This window comes from Aethalodelphis obliquidens, unplaced genomic scaffold, assembly GCF_003676395.1.
Source record: "Aethalodelphis obliquidens isolate GAN/ISIS:26980383/991018 unplaced genomic scaffold, ASM367639v1 scaffold7, whole genome shotgun sequence".
NCBI classification, from domain to species: domain Eukaryota; kingdom Metazoa; phylum Chordata; class Mammalia; order Artiodactyla; family Delphinidae; genus Aethalodelphis; species Aethalodelphis obliquidens.
Genome location: NW_020837951.1, coordinates 11,152,395 through 11,173,693, shown reverse-complemented (window position 1 = coordinate 11,173,693; position 21,299 = coordinate 11,152,395). Strand labels below are relative to the sequence as shown.

The window sequence follows — 21,299 nt, the reverse complement described above, 5'->3', positions numbered from 1 at the left end:
TTACAATAACACTATGAGGTACTACCATCATCATCCCCATTTTACAATTTAGGAAACTAAATAAGACAACAATAGGACTAAGTAATTTGCCCAAAATCACACAGGGAATTAAGTCATAGGTGGAGTTGGAATTTGAACCCAGATGATCTGATCCTAGAAACCATGCTCTTAACTAGACTTTTGCTAATTATACTTTTGAAGTTTTAGGGGGAAGAGGAGCAGGAACTCCTATTAACCAAAATACTTAGCAGGAAGAGGGAATAAATTAAATGTTCTGCTGAGCTGATTTTCTACTTCATTGAGAGCCATGATGAAAATATTTTTCATTTCAGTCTTTGTAGAAAATCTTTCCCATATACTTCTGTCAATTTTCCTTTCATACTAAGTACAACCTAACAAACTAATGGAACCCTTTTCCTGTGATGTTCTAGAAGTCAGCTGCAACATTCTGAGTATCAGTGATGCTTACCATTGAGGACAGAAATCTGAGCTAAATATACACTAATTATAGACCATATTCCAGAAATGGGCTCTTTTAATAAATCTCTGATACCAGCTTACTTTCTTGGCATTTGGCTCTTCTCACAACTAGACAGTTAAAACAAAACAAAAAAAGAAAAAACTCTGGTAACTGAGGACTGATCATTGGGTTCTTGTTAAAGTTGAACTGTGACATGAGGAAAAAAATATATAGGTTAATCATTTGAAATTATCCATGTGTCCAAAGTGTGCTTTTCTGGAAAGAACTCAGAATTAATCCTACATTTTCTGAAAGAGAAAATTGGTTATTCAGACAGTTTTCTTTTCATCAGGTGAGTTCAATATCTTCACCTCACTATTGTTCTAGTATCTGAACCATTTCAAAAGGAATTTAAATTAATTATATCAGAAGGAAAATTTAATCTCTTAACAAAATCACAATTGCAGGAAGTTTTATTGTTTGGAGTTTGTTTTGGTCTGAAGTTTGGGTTTTTGGTTTTATTTTTCATTTAAGGATGATGTTGAATTAAGTCATCACAAGAATGCCTAATTTGTACTTGTTTGTGTGTTCGACATTTTAATCCATATTGTCTCTAATTCACAAATAGATATAAGTCCCATTTAAACAAGAAGCAAACTAGAATCAGTTTAAATAACTTTTCCAAGGTCAAACAATTAGTTGGTGGCAGAAGAAATCTAACTTCAAAGCCTACAGTCTTTCCATTATGTTGTTTCTATTACAAATTATCCATGAAGATACTTACTGACATTGTTATAATCTAGACAGCAATTCATCTGCATCTATTTTCTCTTCAAATAAGGCTTTGTGATAAAATAAAATTCTAATGCCTAAGAACACATTAAAGGTTAAAAAAAAAAAAAACTGTCTTAAATCAAGCAACTTATTAAAGTTTCCTGCTGGGCAAAGCAAGCTTATAGCAATAGCTTCTCTGAAGATTTCTTTTTCTAATGAAAGCCTTTGAGGAGACTGCATGTTTTCAATGCAACATAAAGAAGGAAATGCAAAAAGTGTTGTGAAATAATACCAAAATAAATGCAAAGGCTAGAATATAATTTCTTAAAGGTTAAAAAAAAAAAGTGTCCTAAGCATTTAAAACATGAGGTTCAGTTCCTGTTTTACAGAGCTCACGTTCCACTTTCTATGGTCTAGCACAGTGCTGAACCTAAAGTGAGTGCTCAAATAAGTGATTAAAGAACTCTAACCAAAAAACAGACGTGTGATAATAAGACCTCAGTCATGTATACTCCTGCGGAAATGAGGCTTATGTGGCAGTTTGAGAAAGCTGAAGACCCACATTTTTCAGCACTGAAACTTTAACTTTTTGGTTGTAATTCCAAACTACATTATATATCTCACTGCTTTTTTGAAAAGAATATTTTGAACAAAACATTTTCTTGATGACTGCAATGTATATTTATTTTGCCTGCTTAGCATCCATTCTCCCTTCCTCTGGTAATAGCACCAGATTTTCCTCTGAGTAACTACCCTGCCCCATTCTCAGGCTAGAGAATCCAAGTGGCACTGAATAGGCCTCCCACATACATACTCCCTCATTCCCCAATCAGCATCTGAGTCACCTACCCAAAACCATCATGATTGGTTCATAGATCAGTCTATGACCCAAAGAGGCCTATTACAATGGTCCTTGGGTTAATGGCTCAGAAAAACATAAAACACTCTTCTTCCACTTGGGTGACTAAATTGGTAGAATATAATCTTCAATTTGCTAGTAGCCATCTTTGCAATTATATAGGGAGCACTTGACCAGAAATGAACCAAACACAGACGACAGAAAACCAAGAGATAAAGATATGACAAATCTATGAAAATATATGTAGAACACCCAGATCCATCAAAACCCAAAACCAGTTTTACCACTGCAACTTCTCAGTATTGAGAGCCAACAAATTCCCTTTTTTGCTCAAGCCAGATTTCGTTGGGTTTCTGCCACTTACAACAAAGAGCCCTAATACAATGATTTAATGCCATCAGCATAATCAATAACTGTGCTGATCAATATAATACAGAAGAATCCTCAGGGCAAAGCAAAGCACATAGGGCATAAGCTAAGTGCTTTCCCATGAATAAAAGATTTAAGTTTGAATGCATGGATTCTGAGAAATCTATTTTGGCTAGTTACTTTTACTTACTTCCCATTTTTCAGCTGTGTTAGACTGATAACAATTGTTGGACAGCAGAGTTCTACACAGATAGGAACTCTTGCCTTAAATAAAAATAACATCGGAATTTAAATAACAGCTACTCTGGAATAAATCTAACAAAAATACATACAAGAGGGCTTCCCTGGTGGCACAGTGGTTGAGAGTCCGCCTGCCGATGCAGGGGAAGCGGGTTCGTGCCCCGGTCTGGGAGGATCCCACGTGCCGCAGAGCGGCTGGGCCCGTGAGCCATGGCCGCTGAGCCTGCGCGTCCGGAGCCTGTGCTCCGCAGCGGGAGAGGCCGCAGCAGTGAGAGGCCCGCGTACCGCAAAAAAAAAAAAAAAAAAAATACATACAAGAACTATATGAGGGGAACTACAAAAAAACTCTGATGAACGAAATCATAGAATTAAATAAATGGAGATATATTCCATGTTCACAGATCAGAAGACTCAATATTGCCAAGATGTCAGTTCTTCCCAACTTGATCTAAAGATTCAATACAAAAACGAACAAAATACCAGCAAGTTACTTTATGGATATCAACAAACTAATTCTAAAGTTTACAGAGAAAGGCAAAAGGCCCAGAATAGCCAACACAATATGAAAGAAAAGAACAAAGTTCAAAGACTGACACTAACTGACTTCAAGACTGACCATAAAGCTATAGAAACCAACACAGGATGGCATTGGTGAAAGAATAGACAAATGGATCAATGGATCAACAGACAGCCCAGAAATAGACCCAAAGAAATTAGTCAACTGATCTTTGCCGAAGCAACAAAGGCAATACAATGGAGCAAAAATGGTCTCTTCAACAAACACTGCTGGAACAGCTGGACATCCACACTCAAAATACTGAATCTAGCCACAGACCTTTCTTACATCTCTCACAAAAATTGTCTCAAAATGGATCATGACCTAAATGTAAAACACAAAACTATAGAACTCCTAGAAGATAACATAGGAGAAAACCTACATGATCTTAGTTATGGTGATGACCACAAACATGATCCATGAAAGAAATAATTGATAGGCCAGATTTCATTAAAATTAAAAACTTCTGCTCTGCCGAAGACAAAATATCAGGACAATGAGAAAACAAGCTATAGACTGGAAGAAAATATTTACAAAAGACATATTTGATAAAGGACTGTTATCCAAAATATACCATGAATTCTTAAAACTCAAAAATAAGAAAACAAACAACCCAATTTTAAAAATGGGCCAGGGCTTCCCTGGTGGCGCAGTGGTTGAGAGTCCGCCTGCGGATGCAGGGGACGCAGGTTCGTGCCCCGGTCCGGGAGGATCCCACATGCCGCGGAGTGGCTGGGCCCGTGAGCCATGGCCGCTGAGCCTGCGCGTCCAGAGCCTGTGCTCCGCAACGGGAGAAGCCACAGCAGTGAGAGGCCCACGTACCGCAAAAATAAATAAATTAAATAAATAAATAAATAAAAATGGGCCAAAGGTCTTAACAGAAACCCCCTCACGGGACTTCCCTGGTGCATCAGTGGTTAAGAATCTGCCTGCCAATGCAGGGGACACGAGTTCGAGCCCTGGTCCACGAAGATCCCACATGCCGCGGAGCAACTAAGTCCGTGCGCCACCACTACTGAGCCTGCGCTCTAGAGCCCGTGAGCCACAACTACTGAGCCTGTATGCCACAACTACTGAAGCCTACGCACCTAGAGCCCATGCTCCGCAACAAGAGAAGCCACCGCAGTGAGAAGCCCGCACACCGCAACGAAGAGTAGCCCCCGCTCACCGCAACTAGAGAAAGCCGGCACGCAGCAACAAAGACCCAACACAGCCAAAAATAAATAAATAAATTTTTTAAAAAAAGAAACCCCCTCACCAAAGAAGATACACAGATGGTAAATAAACATATGAAAAGATGCTCCACGTCATATGTAATCAGGGAGATGCAAATCAAAACAATGTTATACTACCATACACCTATTAGAATGGCCAAAGTCCAGAACTCAGACAACACCAAGTGCTGATGAGGATATGAAGCAGTAGGAACTCTCGTTCATTGCTGGTGGGAGTGTAAAATGGTACAGCCACCTTGGAAGACAGTTTGGTGGTTTCTTACAAAACTAAACATACTCCTGCCATACAATCCAGCAATCAGGCTTCTTGGTGTTTACCCAAAGGAGTTGCAAACCTATGTCCACATGAGAACCAGCACGTGGATGTTTATTAGCAGCTTTATTCATAACTGTCAATACCTGGAAGCAACCAAGATGTCCTTTAGTAAGTAAATGGATACATAAACTGTGGCACATGCAGGCAATGGAATATTATTCAGCACTAAAAAGAAATGAGGCATCAAGCCATGAAAAGACATGGAGGGACATTAAATGCATAGGACTAAGTGAAAGAAACCCATCTGAAAAGGCTACATACAACTATGATTCCAACTACATGACATTCTGGAAAAGGCAAAACTGGAGACAGTAAAAAGATCAGTGGTTGGTGGGAAGGGGACAGTGTGTGGAGGGCAAGGGGGGCTAAACAGGTAGAGCACAGAGAATTTTTAGAGCAGTGAAAATACTCTGTATACTATAATGATGGATACATGTCATTATACATTCATCCAAACCCACAGAATATACACCACCAAGAGTGAACCATGACATAAACAACGGACTTTGGGTGATTGTGACGTGTCAGTGTAGGTTCATCAATTGTAACAAACATACCACTCTCGTGGGGAATACTGATAATAGGGGAGGCTGTGCATGTGTGGGGCAGGCATATACAGGAAATCTCTGTATCACCCTCTCAATTTTGCTGTGAACCTAAATCTTCTCCTAAAAAAATTAAATCTTTCAAAACAAATGATAAATAACAACAGCTCCCATTAATTAAGAACTTCCCATGTCCCACGCACTGTGCATTTTACTTTAATCCTTTCGACTGAATGAAGTAGACACTATCAGGGCCCCAATTTTATAGTTGAGAAAAATGAGGCTCTGAGATTGGCATTTTGTGGCAATTAAAAAAAAAAAAAATTAAGGGCTTCCCTGGTAGCGCAGTGGTTGAGAGTCCGCCTGCCGATGCAGGGGACATGGGTTCGTACCCCGGTCCGGGAAGATCCCACATGCCACGGAGCGGCTAGGCCCGTGAGCCATGGCCACCGAACCTGCACGTCCAGAGCCTGTGCTCCGCAACGGGAGCAACAGTGAGAGGCCCGCGTACCGCAAAAAAAGAAACAAAATTGAGTTATTTGTAGTGAGGTGGATGGACTTAGAGTCTGTCATACAGAGTGAAGTAAGTCAGAAAGAGAAAAACAAATACCATATGCTAACACATATATATGGAATCTAAGAAAAAGAAAAAAAAAGGTCATGAAGAACCTAGGGGTAAGACGGGATTAAAGACACAGACCTACTAGAGAATGGACTTGAGGATATGGGAAGGTGGAAGGGTAAGCTGGGACAAAGTGAGAGAGTGGCATGGACATATATACACTACCAAACATAAAATAGATAGCTAGTGGGAAGCAGCCGTATAGCACAGGGAGATCAGCGAGGTGCTTTGAGACCACCTAGAGGGGTGGGATATGGAGGGTGGTAGGGAGGGAGATGCAAGATGGAAGAGATACGGGAACATATGTATAACTGATTAACTTTGTTATAAAGCAGAAACTAACACACCATTGTAAAGTAATTATACTCCAATAAGGATGTTAAAAAATATATATTTTAAGAACAAGAAAAAAAAAAGTGCCTGCAGCAGGCTCAGAGATGCCAGCTGTAACGAGACACTTGTATTTGAAATGCATTCCAGAGTTTCAGCATGCCAGTACCATCTGATCATTGGACTGGGCAAGCTCATCCCTCTTGCAAGAGCACCCTCTCTCCAGACCTTCAGTCAGACAGGCTGAACTCAGCTCTGGGAGCTTTCACAACTGGAGGTGACTGTATTCATTTTCTGGTGGGTTCTTGAACAAATACATAAATTAGAGTACACAAAATGAAACTGGCAAAAAAAAAAAAGAAAGCACTAAAAAAGTAAGAACAAGATAGATCAAAGATCTACTCAAAATGATCCTACTTCTTTTTAAAACATTAAACTCACATACCTAAATAACAAGATTATACACAAAAGATGTTCACTGGCATTATTTACAAGAGAAATACCCTGGAAAAAATCTAAAGATGTAATTACAAGTAAATATAGCACATAAACATGATGTCATAATTTATAGCAACTAAAATGATTTGTACAAAGTTATATTAATAATTTTAGGAAAAGTTTAATGATTTGAGGGAGAACATGGAAAACACACACATGTAGCAGAAGTTGGGGGGGAAGTTTATATATTTACACACACACACATACACACACAAAAGAAGGCTACAAGAAAATAAATCAAAACATTAACAGTAGTTATTACTGAGTAATAATTTTTCTTTTCTTTGTAATTTTTAAAAATTTCTAAAAATTTATACATAGTCAAAAACTAGTAAGAAAACAAGCTACTAAAAATTTAAAGATGAATATGGGCTTCCCTGGTGGCTCAGTGGTTAAGAATCCGCCTGCCAATGCAGGGCACATGGGTTCGAGCCCTGGTCCAGGAAGATCCCACATGCCGTGGAGCAACTAAGTCCGTGCGCCACAACTACTGAGCCTGCGCTCTAGAGCCCGCGAGCCGCAACTACTGAGCCCATGTGCCACAACTACTGAAGCCCATGCGCCTAGAGCCCGTGCTCTGCAACAAGAGAAGCCACCACAATGAGAAGCCCGCACACCACAACGAAGAGTAGCCCCCCCTCACCTCAATTAGAGAAAGCCCACGGGAAGCAATGAAGACCCAACACAGCCAAAAATTAAATAAATAAAATAAATAAATTTTTAAAAAAATTTAAAGATGAATAGAAAAAAATACACACCAGGGATGATCTGCCAATATGTACTCAAATAATTGGAAAATTTTTAGTATTTTTTTTAATTTACAATGAGAACATAATATACCACAGTATAAGAAAAAATCATAAGAATGAAACTCCCACAGAAATTTATAGAACAAAATGTATACTAAATCCTCCAATTAAAGACCCATAAAGTAGTTTCAGTGCTTTCTAACCCACCTTCTCACAGCAGGGAATTAAGCCCTCTGGGGGATGCAAACAAACTTCAAAGAGAAGATTATGCCCAGACACTAGTACTGTATAGCGTAAGGTTTATATTTAAGTTTGCTCAGATATTTTGGCAGAGATCAGAGATGCAGATCCAATGAACAAAGACTAATTTTAAGACACATTCTTTGCAATCATCTAAATGGCAAAAATAAGGCTTAAATAGTATCAGAAAAAGGCAGATATAATAAGTTGTATTAAAAAAAAAGAGGTTGTAGAAGTAGACAAAAGTTACCTAAAATCAAATACTAAGTGACAGCTTATTCACTGGTATTAGGAACTAGGAAATCTTACGAATTCCCAAAGAAAGTAAGCAGCACCGTGAGTTCAGTTTGTGTACCCAAATTTTATTTGCACAATCTTTGGAAGATGTCCCACTCAGTGCCACAGGTCTGGATGCAATATCTAAGTAGAACTGACAGAATACATGTCCCGTCCATGGATGTCATGGAATGCTTTCAGAGCAAAGAACACATGAGAGTTGACAATACCTTCACTAGTTCAGACATTAAAAGTAATCGATGGGAAAAAGAACTGTCTTTAACGTCTAGTAGTATTTCTTACCAGCCTTTCTCACATTTGTCACCCTCTTTCTTTGTGAGGTAATTTTTTAGGTATTATTTAGAAGTACCTGACCATTTTATAAAAACACATTTTATGTAGAGGAATAGTGTATCTTAGTAATTTGGCTTTATTTAGTTTCCCAATTTTTAAAAATCATGGATAAGGAATCAAATTTAAGTTTAGCTTTTCTGGATATTAATCATCTAATAGAAAATTAAAATCCTTGATATATTAAAGAATGTGAAAGACAAAACTATAAATTTCTCAGAAGAAAATATAGGATAATAGTTTCTTATCTGTAGGGTAGGAAAACATTGATAAACTGTAGATATGAAAATCAAGAAGTTTTGATCAAAGATACCAGAAAGAGAGGGAAAGACAAATCATAGAGTAGGAGACAATATCTACAACACACTTGACCAGATAATTAATAGTAGCAGGACAAACAATTTCTTATAAATCAACAAGGAAAAAATAGAAAACAATTAAAAAATGAGTAAGCCTTGAACAGGCACTTTAAAAAGAAAGGTATTCACGAGGTCAATAAGCATATGAAAAGGTGCTCAATCTCATTAGTCACCAGGAAAATGCAAATAAAAGCAACAAGGAGATACTACCACACAACTATCAGGTTGGCCAAACCCAACAAATTTAATTGTATTAAGAATTAATGAAGATGTTCAACAATAAAGACTATCAAACACTGCTGAAGGGAGTGTAGACAAGCACAATCAACTTTGAAAAACAGTTTAGCATTATCTAGTAATCAAATATGGTATATATCCTATGTAAAAGTATGTTTACATGCTCCAGGATTTATGTATAAAGATCACAGCAGCCTTGCTTGTAATAGCCAAAAACTGCAAACAACTTCAAGTGCTTTCAACAGTAGAATGAATAAACTGTGATATAATATTAAAGTGTATTACACTGCAATGAAAATAAATGACACACAACAACACAGAGGACCCTCACAGACTTGAGCAAACAAGCAGCAAAACTACACACAGAATAATTCTATAAAATTCAGAAACAGGCACTACTAAATTAAATTTTTCAAGGAACTATACTTATGTGGTAAAGCTACAAAGAAAAACAAAGAAATGAGTATCATAAAAGTCAGGATAGTAGTTACCTCTGGAGAAGGGGAGTGGAGGGACTTCTGGGGCACTGGCCAGCCCCACCTCTAACATTTACAGGGCCTTGGCAAGAGTACAAACAGAGGCCCACAAACCAAATGTCTAAATATTTACAAGATATGAAATAAGCTAACAAACTATTAAATAAAATATGTTCCATCCTCCTATCATAACTACTTGGAAGGACAGATTCACACTGAAAATTCTTGGATTCCTTAGAGTTCCACGTAGAAACATGGTTCAGGGAAAACTGGCCACTGGCCCACTGTCCATCTCCCCCTTTTCCATCCCACACTGCCAGGAACCTCACACACAGGGATGCAGTCACCTCCACTCACAAGCCCAAGCTCCATTGCATACCCTACTCCCCACAAACAGATACCCTTAGGCCACCCCTTGGGCCTAGGGGTGTGTACACCAGTAGCCAGTCTACCCTCAGAAGGACAAACCCTAGAGAAGACTCACACAGACTCTGGAAATAAACCTGCGGCCACTGGGTCAAGAAATTCTTAGATCCTAGGTATTCAAAGTTTGTCTAGGATGGAAGGGTTTGGGCTCTAAATGGGCATGTCCCACAGGCCCCACAGACTCCTTGCCTGAAGGGGGCACTTCAGAAGAAGGCCAAAGCATGGCCCTCTAAAGCACAGGGCTAGGGCAGGGGTCTTCTTGCCAGGACCAGAATTTCCTTAGAACCAGGCAATATTATTTGTCTTAACCTGAATAGCAGTAACATGGGTACTCACTTTATAATTATTAAACTGTACACAAAAGTTTTATGCACATTTTTCCACAAATAATGGGATGGACATCATGTCCCTGCTGATATGATACACTGAGAAGGATACAATATCACGTTTGAAATATTCCCAACCCAAATCCATAACCTAATCTAATCATGAGGATACAATCAGATTCAAACCCAGGGACTTTATACAAAACAAGAGACCTAATTTCTTCAAAAACATTTCACAAAGGTTTATAAAAAAACAAGGTAGCAAAACTGTTCCAGACTAAAAAAAAATAAATAGATGTGAAAACTAAACGGATTACATAATCCTGAATTCTCTGGATCAGAGGCGAAAGTGCTATAAAGGATATTATTGGGACAACTGATTGAACATGGACAAATGACATTAACTTTCTTATTCTGGTAACTGTACTGGAGTTATTTAAGAAAATGTCCTTATTCTTAGGAGATATATCCTGAAGTATTTAGGGGTGAAGGGTCACAAAGTCTGCAACTTATTCTCAAAAGGTTCAGCAAAAAATACACACAGAGTAATAAAGCAAATGTGGCAAAATAGTAACAATTGATGAATCTAAGGAAAAGGGAGTATGCACATAACTATTCTTGTAACTTTTATCTTTTAAAATATTTTCAGGGCTTCCCTGGTGGCACAGTGGTTGAGAGTCTGCCTGCCGAGGCAGGGGACACGGGTTCGTGCCCCAGTCCGGGAAGATCCTGCGTGCCGCGGAGAGGCTGGGCCCGTGAGCCATGGCCGTTGAGCCTGCGCATCCGGAGCCTGTGCTCCACAACGGGAGAGGCCACAACAGTGAGAGGCCCACATACCGAAAAAAAAAAAAACTTGAAATAAAATATTTTCAAAATTTAAAGTTTTTAAAAAGTAAACTAAAGGGTTAAACAAGAAAAGAGTTGTCTACGGGGAGAGGAATTAGATGACTGAAAGAAGAGGATAAGGTAAAGACTCCATTTTGTTCCTTTTTCTTATTTGTACTCATCAAACTTCGTTCACATTCCCCAAGAAAATTCATTTTAACTTTGGGGGAAAAAATCCTACAGCATTGAAAGGGGGAACATTAGCAACTGTAGAAATAAGAAAAGTTTTTGTCCTTAAATCTGTCAAATCACAGCCATCACCAACTGGTTACTCTGACGAGTCAGCTCACAGAGGTACTGCTGCACGAACACACCTAGTATCAGCTACTTCCCTTCCCAATCCAATGGTTTCCACAATTAGAGGCATAACTTAAGATGAATATTAACATTCTACTTCTAGAATGACCATAAGTTTATATAACATGTTTCACAGCCTTCATGAAATAATCCAGAAAGTGGAGCACACGCAATTCTCACTTTTGATATTGAGAAATGTATTCATTTTAACAAATATTGGTGACATTGTACAAAGCCCTGCAGATGACATGGAGAGATGTGTACAACATGGTCACTGTCCTCAAGAAGGCAACTTAGCAGAATGAAGAGGACTTGAACCTAAAACCCTGGCTATTCCACACAGTAGCTGTAAAATCTTGGTAAGTTATTTGACCTCTCAGACTCTGTTTTCTCATAGGCATAATGGAGACACCATCCAACTATCTTTAAGGGTTGTATTGTAAGGACTGACTATGTATGTCAAGCATGTAGGACAACAGAACAACAGATACTCAATAAAAGGTAACTATTTTATGAGTATTACAATCTAATTAAAATAATGAAGTAGAAAATATGTCCAAGGTTTGTATAGCCAATTACGGGCATAACTGCCATTGGAATCCTGATTACTCCAAGTTTCTAATCCAAATAAATTCATTCTCCATAAACACCAAATAATACATGCAACTGTTGGTGTGTGGACCGAGAGCCGCTCCCTAACAGACCTTTGGCAAATGCATCACTCTCTTAGGCACCAGGAAAAAGAACACTAGGTCAGAAGGTTATTTTTTCTCATTAACCAAGAAGGATTTTAGGTCAAGAAGTGATTTACTCAACCTACACAAGATACTCTAACCTTATCCAAGACCCTGTTGCTCAGGAATACATGTCCAAATTAGTCCAAAAGCTAAAGCCAGAGGAGGTGTTTCCTTCAATTAAGTTCCAACCTTTCTTTAACCAGCTGACAAAATTTACTGAACTAAATCCATTTCAAACATCTCCTTCCAGTTTACTGGCAGAGATTTCCCTTTATATTATTTTGTAACCTAATTCTAAACCTTCCTTATTAGCAAGGTGACAATATTTCACACTAAATAGTTGACTTCCAGGCATCTCTGAAAGATACAAACCAAAACCCAATGATTACAATGAATAAAGCCATATTTCAAGGCTGTTATAGTAAAACTCTTAATTTAAATTGTTCACTGCAATTATTCTCCATTCCCTAGGATGATGTGGGCACAGATAAAAGGGAAAGACACTTAAACATACTTAAAGATAAGTAACCGCTTAGAATATTCACATATTATCCGATGTGCATGGCTAGCTCATACAATAAACAAACACGCCATATCATAATGGAACATGCAAATACCTGAAACAGTGCCACCTGTCCTAGGATAGGCCACTTCAACATACACTTCAAACATGGTCTCTGGGTTTTGCCTATAAAAGAAACAGATTGTGATTACTGACAAGTATTGAGGGAACATGGTATAGAATATGCAGGCTGTGGTATAGGGCAGACCTTGATTAAAATCATTAGCTCCGCAACTTAATGGCTGTGGAACTTTGGACAAGTTACTCAACTTCTCTGAGCCACGCCCTCCTAATCTAGAAAATGAAAATAGCTAACCAGAAGAACTATTGTGAAATGTAAAGAAAACACACAAAAATTGCCTAGATACAATGTTTGGCATATAATAGCTTAGCCATTATTATGATTTTACAGATGTCATATTTCCAGTTTACACAGCTGATCTCCAAAACCATAAATAGAATTTTGAGGAAACTCAAACCAAGGCAACACTAGCACAAAGTAACCTTCTCCCTCATACGCCAGGATAAAATATTCAGATGAAGTTAACTTGTTTATTTACAGGTTTTAAAGACTCAAATAAGAGAAACAGTATCCTATCTCATTAGGCTATAATAAAGACAGGATGCTAATAGGGGGCTTTGCCGAAATTGTCAATGGCAAGTATATGAATGTTCATTATTATATCCTTTTACCTTTTTATGTCAAATATTTTATATTAAGTTTTTAAAAGATCATAGCACTAAGAGAATGTTAACAGTTGCTCATTCTGAGTGATAAGAACATCGGAGTCATAGTATCTTCAGATTTTCTCTTTGATTCTAAAACTACAATAAAAAGATTCTTTCCAGGTTGCATGAAAATCATTTAGTAGAAGAAAATGTTACACATTCAAACATCTATGACTGAATTCTATTTTAAACCTGACAACAAAGCTCAGAGAAGAAACTTTCTGAGTTGCCTAATCAGATCTAAGGCTTAATTTCAATCAACTAAATACCCTGAATTTGCCCAGTAGATTCCACTTTTCAAAATAACTATCTCATTTATCTCATTCCATCCTCATTATAATCCTATGAGGTATGTGGATCAGTCATCACCCTCACCACACAGGTGAGAAACCTGAAGCAAAGAGATTCTAAGTGACTTGTCAGTAGTCTCACAACTAGTTAGAAACACAGTCAGAGCTGCAACTCAGACCTCCGGGAGCTCAAATTGTGTTTCATTGATTCTAAGATGAAATTTTTTCCCCACATTTTCCCAAATCTTACAATCTATTGCATCTTACAATTCTAAATGGCAACATTTTTTTCTTTCCTGGTAGTAAGTAGTACATATAGTAACAGTGCATCTTATAAATAATGGCATCTTAGACTCAGTAAAATACCGTAATACTCCCTCTACTTCCTCAGGGGTAGTTCTCTGTCGATCAGGGATCTACTTATTTCTCATGTGAAGGATCATTACTTCCTCACTGAGGAGAAATTTGGGCTTGTGCCTTAAATAAGTACCTAGAGTGAAAAGAGTTGGCTGCTCTAAAAGTCAAGGAATTTAAATATACCTTTGTCCAATATAATTTTTAAATTAGACATTAAATCAGAGTATCTTACTTAACTAAATAAAAGTAAACTCAAGTTTTAAGAAAGCTGTTTAAAAATGTTTCATGCCTTTTTTTTCCTGCAAGAGAGTACAAAAAGACCTACAAGGTCAGCATCCTTTGGTCACCAAAACATCTGTGGAAAATACCATATGGAATATCCCTTTCATTCAAATAATCTCAAAGTAGAGGGTTTGTTGAAAGAAAGGAATGTTCTAAGGTCATCTGAAGAGTACGAGGAAGATTCCCTCTAAAATCTAAAAATATCTTTAAGCCTATTTTGCAACTGGCTGAATTTCATCTCAGAATTTCATTCCTCGGGATTAAGATAATGACTTTCAAAACGTATTCTGCAGGACCCTAGGACTCCATGGAGATTCCTTGGAGATTCCACGCATTTTTTACCCAAATGTCCACTTTTAAGCTTATTTTTCCCCATTTAAAAAATTGAAAGGAAAAAACATGAGCATACAAAGGTGTTACATATCAAATTTTTTAATACTGGAGCTCCGACATGTTAACCTGTGCCACTAAGTTAAGGTGGTTTGTACAGATCTGCTATCTCTCTAAGCGAAGAACATCCTAATGTTGTCTGAACTCATTATATCTCTGCTGCTTCTCCTCCCTTTCTCTTTAACACACTTTAACCAGGCTTCTGAACCCACCACACCACTGAGACAACTTGTCATGATCACCAATGACCTCCACATTGCTAAAATGTGCCAAAATGGTAAATTCTCGATGCTTGTCTTAACCTCTCAGCAGCATTTGACACAGCTGATTGATCTGCCCTCCTTCTCCAAACACTTTCTTCACTTGCCTGCCAGGACATCACTCTCAACTGGTATTCTTCCTGCCTTACTGGCTGCTCCTTTGCTGATTCCTTCTCACATAAGCTCTCCTACCCTTGAACTTAGTGCTGGACCTCTCCCTGTCTACACTCATTACTTAAATGATCTCATTCAGTCTCACAGCATTAATTACCAGGCAAATGCTGATGAGCCCCAAAATCCTGTCTCCAACCCGACTTCTTCCCTGACCCCAGATTCCCTTAGCAACTGCCTGCTCAACTTTCCCATCTGGATTTCTAAGAAGCATTTCTAACTTAACAAATGGCACTTTTCTTCCTCAGACTTGCATTTCCTGATATCCACCAGTTAAGCGGAAAAAAAAAAAAAAAAAAGCCCACCAAACTCAGTTCTGGAGATGGATGGTGGCGATGGTTGCACAAGAATATGAGTGTACTTAATATCACTGAACCATACACTGAAAAGTGGTTAGGCTGATAAATTTTATGTTATGTGCATTTTACTATAATTAAAAAAATGAGAAGGAAAAAAGTCCTTACAAGGTCCTACATTATCTGGCCTCTGCCTGTCTCTCCAGTTTCATTTCATACCTCTCTCTCCTTGCCCACTGCACTCTAGCCATACTGGCCTTCTGTCTGCTCCTCAACACACCTAATTCATTCCTATCTTATAGCCTTTTGTATTGATCTTCATACAGGTGGTCCTTCCTGTCATTCAAAATAAGGCTTATACCTGACCTCAGAAAGGCCTTCCCCAACACACTCTCTACCATTGAATTTTAATTCTCCACATCACACCAATCACAACCTGTTTCCCTCCTCTAAATGTAAACTGCAGGAGAGCAGGGATTTTTGTCTGTCATACCCACTAGTTTTTCCCAGGTACCTAAACAGTGCCTGGCACATAGCCAGAATCAAATAAATATTGAGAAGGAATAAAGGAAGTACAGACTAGCTTTCCTGGGGTCTAAAGGATTTCAATAAATGACTGGAGTGATTATACACTTTTATGACTCAAACTTTAGCATGTTAAAAGATAGATTTGAAGCCCCACCTCCAGGGTTTCTGGGGTAGGACCCAAGAATTAGCATTTCCAATAAGTACCCAGGTAATAGTGATGCTGCTGGACTAGTGATCACGCTTTAAGAACCACTGATCTAGTTAAATGGAATTCTTCTTCCAAATAATTTGTACATATAACATAAAATAAACATAAGGTATACCTCAATAATCCATCATTTCAACAGTGCTTTTGCAATAAAAGATTTCAAAGAAAATAAGCATTTGTGGAAGCAATGAAGCTAACTTCTCTTCTAGTGTTACCCATAGTTACTGCCTCATTGTAATGCATAATAAAACTACCTAAGTTTCTTACTCAGTTCAAATAGCTGCCAGAGCTCTATTACATGGAGCCAAAGATTATGACAGTCTCTTTAGGGAAAAAAAAAGAAAAAAGCTGACTACAACCCTAAGAACAAACTAAACTGGACTATACAAGTTATAGTCATGCTCATCCATGATCATTTACATGTTACATTACAGAAGAAGTAGTGAGAGAACGGAGCCCGCATTTCCGCAGAGCTGGAACGCCTGGCTCGGGGTCTCTTCCCTCCGCCGTCACGGAACTGCCCCGGAGCCCGAGGGGAGGGCAGCCTCACTGAGGCTGCCGGCTCTGGAGGGGCCCCGGAGGCCAAAGCCGCGACAGTCGTGGGGACGGAGGGCCGGTTGGTTCAACAAGTAACTTAAAGACAAAATGGAAAAACAAGGAGGTTTGTGCCTGAGACCATGTTGATGTGAAACCAGGGATTGCCACCTTGTGCCAGCCGTGTGGATGAAAGGCTCTTGGTGCTCCAGCCAGGAGTCAGTGCTGTGCCTCTGAGGTGGGAGAGCCAACTTCAGGACACTGGTCCACAGCTGCGATATTACCTCCCAGCTCCACTTAATATCAAATGGCAAAAATCTCCCAGAGATCTCCATCTCAACACCAGCACCCAGCTTCACTCAATGACCAGCAGACTACAGTGCTGGACGTCCTATGCCAAACAACTAGCAAGAGAGGAACACAGCCCCATCCATTAGCAGAGAGGCTGCCTAAAATCATAATAAGGCTACAGATACCCCAAAACACACCACCAGATGTGGACCTGCCACTCAGAAAGACAAGATCCAGCCTCACCCACCAGAACACAGGCACTAGTCCCCTCCACCAGGAAACCTACACAACCCACTGAACCAACCTTAGCCACTGGGGACAGACACCAAAAACAACGGGAACTACGAACCTGCAGCCTGCAAAAAGGAGACCCCAAATACAGTAAGATAAGCAAAATGAAAAGACAGAGAAACACACAGCAGATGAAGGAGCAAGGTAAAAACCCACCAGACTTAACAAATGAAGAGGAAATAGGCAGTCTACCTGAAAAAGAATTCAGAATAATGATAGTAAAGATGATCCAAAATCTTGGAAATAGAATAGAGAAAATGCAAGAAACATTTAACAAGGACCTAGAAGAACTAAAGAGGAAACAAGCAACGATGAACAACACAATAAATGAATTTTAAAATACTCCAGAAGGGATCAATAGCAGAATAACTGAGGCAGAAGAACAGATAAGTGACCTGGAAGATAAAATAGTGGAAATAACTACTGCAGAGCAGAATAAAGAAAAAAGAATGAAAAGAATTGAGGACAGTCTCAGAGACCTCTGGGACAACATTAAACGCACCAACATTCAAATTATAGGGGTCCCAGAAGAAGAGAAAAAGAAAGGGACCCAGAAGAAGTAGTGACTAATGTTGTGACACTGTGACAAGTTATATAACATACCGACAAATATACATAAGGGCCAGTGAAGCCAATGCAGATGGAAGCATTTTCTATTTCTCTGCACATCAAAAAATAAGTTTTAATGTGTCTCCTCTAAATGTAAATGGCCAAGCAACTCTTACTTAATATTTTTATTAAACCACTAATACTGTAACAATTTCCAGAGAATCTCTGGAACTACTGAATACCTTGAGACTACTTATTTCCTCCATTACTCTTTAAGATGCTTAATATTTTTAACTACTTGGCTAAAGGAACTGAAAATCCTATTTCTGTCCTATTAACACTCCTGCTAATTCAGTACATGTAATGAAGTTAAAAATACTATATTCTGAGCCATTTTCCAATACAGACCCAAGCTTTCCCAGAGCACATCATATCTTAACATATTACCATGGAAATGTCCTGGTTCTGCCATGATATCCCATCATTAGTTGCCTTATACTCTTATACCTCCATGATCTGGAACTCCGCCCATCTGCCAAGCTCTTTTTTGCCACCCACCCTTACTCGTGCAGTCTTGCACCCTAAGATCCAGCTATAGAGAACTACTTGTAGCTCTCTGAACAATCCATGCTCTGATTCTCTAACGATAACATCATTACCATACCACAGCCCGTATCTGTTTCCTAGGTGCCAGGCATGATCCTAAGCACTGTACATGCATTATCTCAGATAATCTTCAACAACCCTGTAAGTATTATTACCCCCAGTTTAGAGATGAGGACACTGAAACTCAGAGGATAAACTAGCCAAAGTCAAAGCAAAGTAGCGGCAGAATCAGCATGGATCATCCAAAGGCACTCACCACTTTACTGTTCTACCTTATTCAGCTGCTCTTCTGGAAGGAACTATCTGTCCAGTCTTTTTCATCAAGCCTTAGCTCAGGCATTTCCTCCTCTCTGGGAAGTCTTCTCAATCCCCCCACATTCACATCCTAGACTGGGTTAAGTGCCCCTCCTCCGTGCTCCCAAGGCACCCTGTACTTCCCCACTTTTGCAGCTCTTACCACATTCGACCCTGACACAATCACAACTACCTGGGGAGCTTTTAAAAGTCCTGACGCCCAGGCCACACCTCAGAACAATTAAATCAGAATCTCTAGGCATTGTTTGTTTGTTTTTTTAAAACCTCCCCAACTTATTCCAATGTGCAGCCAAGGTGGAGAACCACCCGTGTGCCTCTAATCAAATACCTGTCTTCCCCACTAGAGTGACAGCTCCTTGAGGGCGCCAAATGTCTTCTCATATCCTAGTCCCACACCTGGCACAATAAATGTCTGATGAATGAGTTTTCCTCCAACATCTGACACATAGTTTCCAGTTCCCAGTAACTGTTTCTCTAACAAGAGGTAACTTACTGAATATACACTGCTTACACCTGACTGTTATTCTTTAAGATATTTTCCTTTGGAGTCAAAGGTATCAATAAGTCACACCTGCTGACAACAGCCTTGGCTCTTAAATATGAAAAATGACACACAAGCAGTTAAAATGTGTTTGAAAGAAGGGAGGTCTGGTAGGTTCTTGCCTCTGGGAGAATGAAGCCTGAGAGTAAGGCAAGAGAGAATTTCTATTCAATACCACACTCTTCTGAACACAATTCTCAGTGATTGACTGGAAGGGCCATGCTCTGTGCTCAGGACCATGTTCTCAAAATGATTAAGTACACTCAGCTTGAAGTCATGAAACAAAGGCTTTGACAATATTCAGGCAGCGGGAAAGCTAATTTTTTTAAAAGAGCATCATGCTATTGATCACTCTGCTGGATCATCAGCTTTCAATTAGGACCTACTTTTCTTCAATTACAACGTATTATGAGATTAGGAGAAAAATGTAACACGAACTCCTCACAAAATGTATCTGCTGCATGATAACTATGCCATCATGCTAGGCCCTCAACCCTTTGTTATTTAGAAGTACAAACTGAGACACACACAGTACTGGGATCCCTTACTCAGTTCACAGCTATCAAATCTTCACACCAGCTAGTATTCTAAAGCAAAATAGCAACCTATTCTCTATGGACTAGGGTAAAACTTCAGCACTGTCTCCTTAGTTACAAATTTATATGCCGAGGGGGCTGAGGTATAGTATTTCAAAATTCATACCAACTGAACTGTCTTAAAGTTGACAACATGGGGCTTCCCTGGTGGCGCAGTGGTTAAGAGTCCGCCTGCCGATGCAGGGGACACGGGTTCGTGCCCCGGTCCGGGAAGATCCCACATGCCGCGGAGAGGCTGGGCCCGTGAGCCATGGCCGCTGAGCCTGCGCGTCCGGAGCCTGTGCTCCGCAACGGGAGGGGCCACAACAGTGGGAGGCCCACGTACCACAAGGGAAAAAAAAAAAAGTTGACAACACGGTCAAAAGTAACTGTATACACTTCAGAAAGTGCTAGCAAACATCACCTAATAAACACTGATTCCTTTAAGCTAGATATACAAGCAAAAAAGGTAGTGTTAATATTTCCAACAAGTCTCCATTTGTTTCAGTAGACTCTGAAATTAAAGCCATTTTTCCAGGCTGAAAATGCTGTATCAAAGGGTGCTTTCTAACCCATAACAAGTTAACACCTCCATAGAAGAAGGCTGTCACTGTTGAGACTTGTCAGAAAATGATTAACTTAGTTGTGTAATTATACAGACAAGTCATTTCAAGATTTTGCACTTAACTTTTCATTTCTAATACTGTTCTCAGGATCAGATTAATAAAGATACATAGATACTACTATGAGAGGAGTTACAAAGTTTTACCTTACTATAGATTCCTATGGAAAGATTCTTATGCCACAATGTGCAAAGCAAGTTAACTGGAAGAAGCAGAGCTGGATCCCAAGCAGAAGGACAGAGCCTGCACATCCCTCCACAATGTGCAGTACTCCATGCACTTTTAATAAATTCTCTCCTGTGCTGAGCAGCACTGTAAAATCTAGACTCTCCAATCGTATTAATGGCATTTGCAAAGATGGCATCCATTTCCTTGTTAATAAATATTTTTGTTCTTAAAAAAATTTTAAGAGCCTCCCCTTCCCTAAGTTTTCCTCTGTTCTTTCTGAAAAATTTACTCCTAAAACTATCATGTGGGCAGAGCAGGGTAGATGCCCACATCGGCGATGGCTCAGCGTGAGATGTCAAAGCCTGAGCAGGGTGAGGAAAATGTCCCTCAGAGGGGGTGACCTAACAAGAGGCATCAGATCATGAGCGAGGTAGGAGAACGTCCACGGTAAGAGGTGGCCTGGCCAATATGATGTTAAATCAGAGTGAATGAGGAAGGCATCCACTGAGGGGAAGCACCCTGGCATGTGGAGCCAGAACCTGAGTGGGCTGGAAAAAGCATTCATGCTCA

General features: G+C 39.3%; 1 protein-coding gene across 9 annotated transcripts in view; it reads right to left on the bottom strand.

Moving 5' to 3' along the window:
- Positions 1-21,299, bottom strand: part of DENND1A (DENN domain containing 1A) — a 542,106-nt gene that overhangs the window by 484,931 nt on the left and 35,876 nt on the right. For all 9 annotated transcript variants that reach the window (XM_027104912.1, XM_027104915.1, XM_027104916.1 and 6 more), the window contains exon 2: positions 12,781-12,851. In XM_027104912.1, the coding sequence (XP_026960713.1) occupies positions 12,781-12,851 (71 nt within the window). The remainder of the gene's footprint in view (positions 1-12,780; positions 12,852-21,299) is intronic.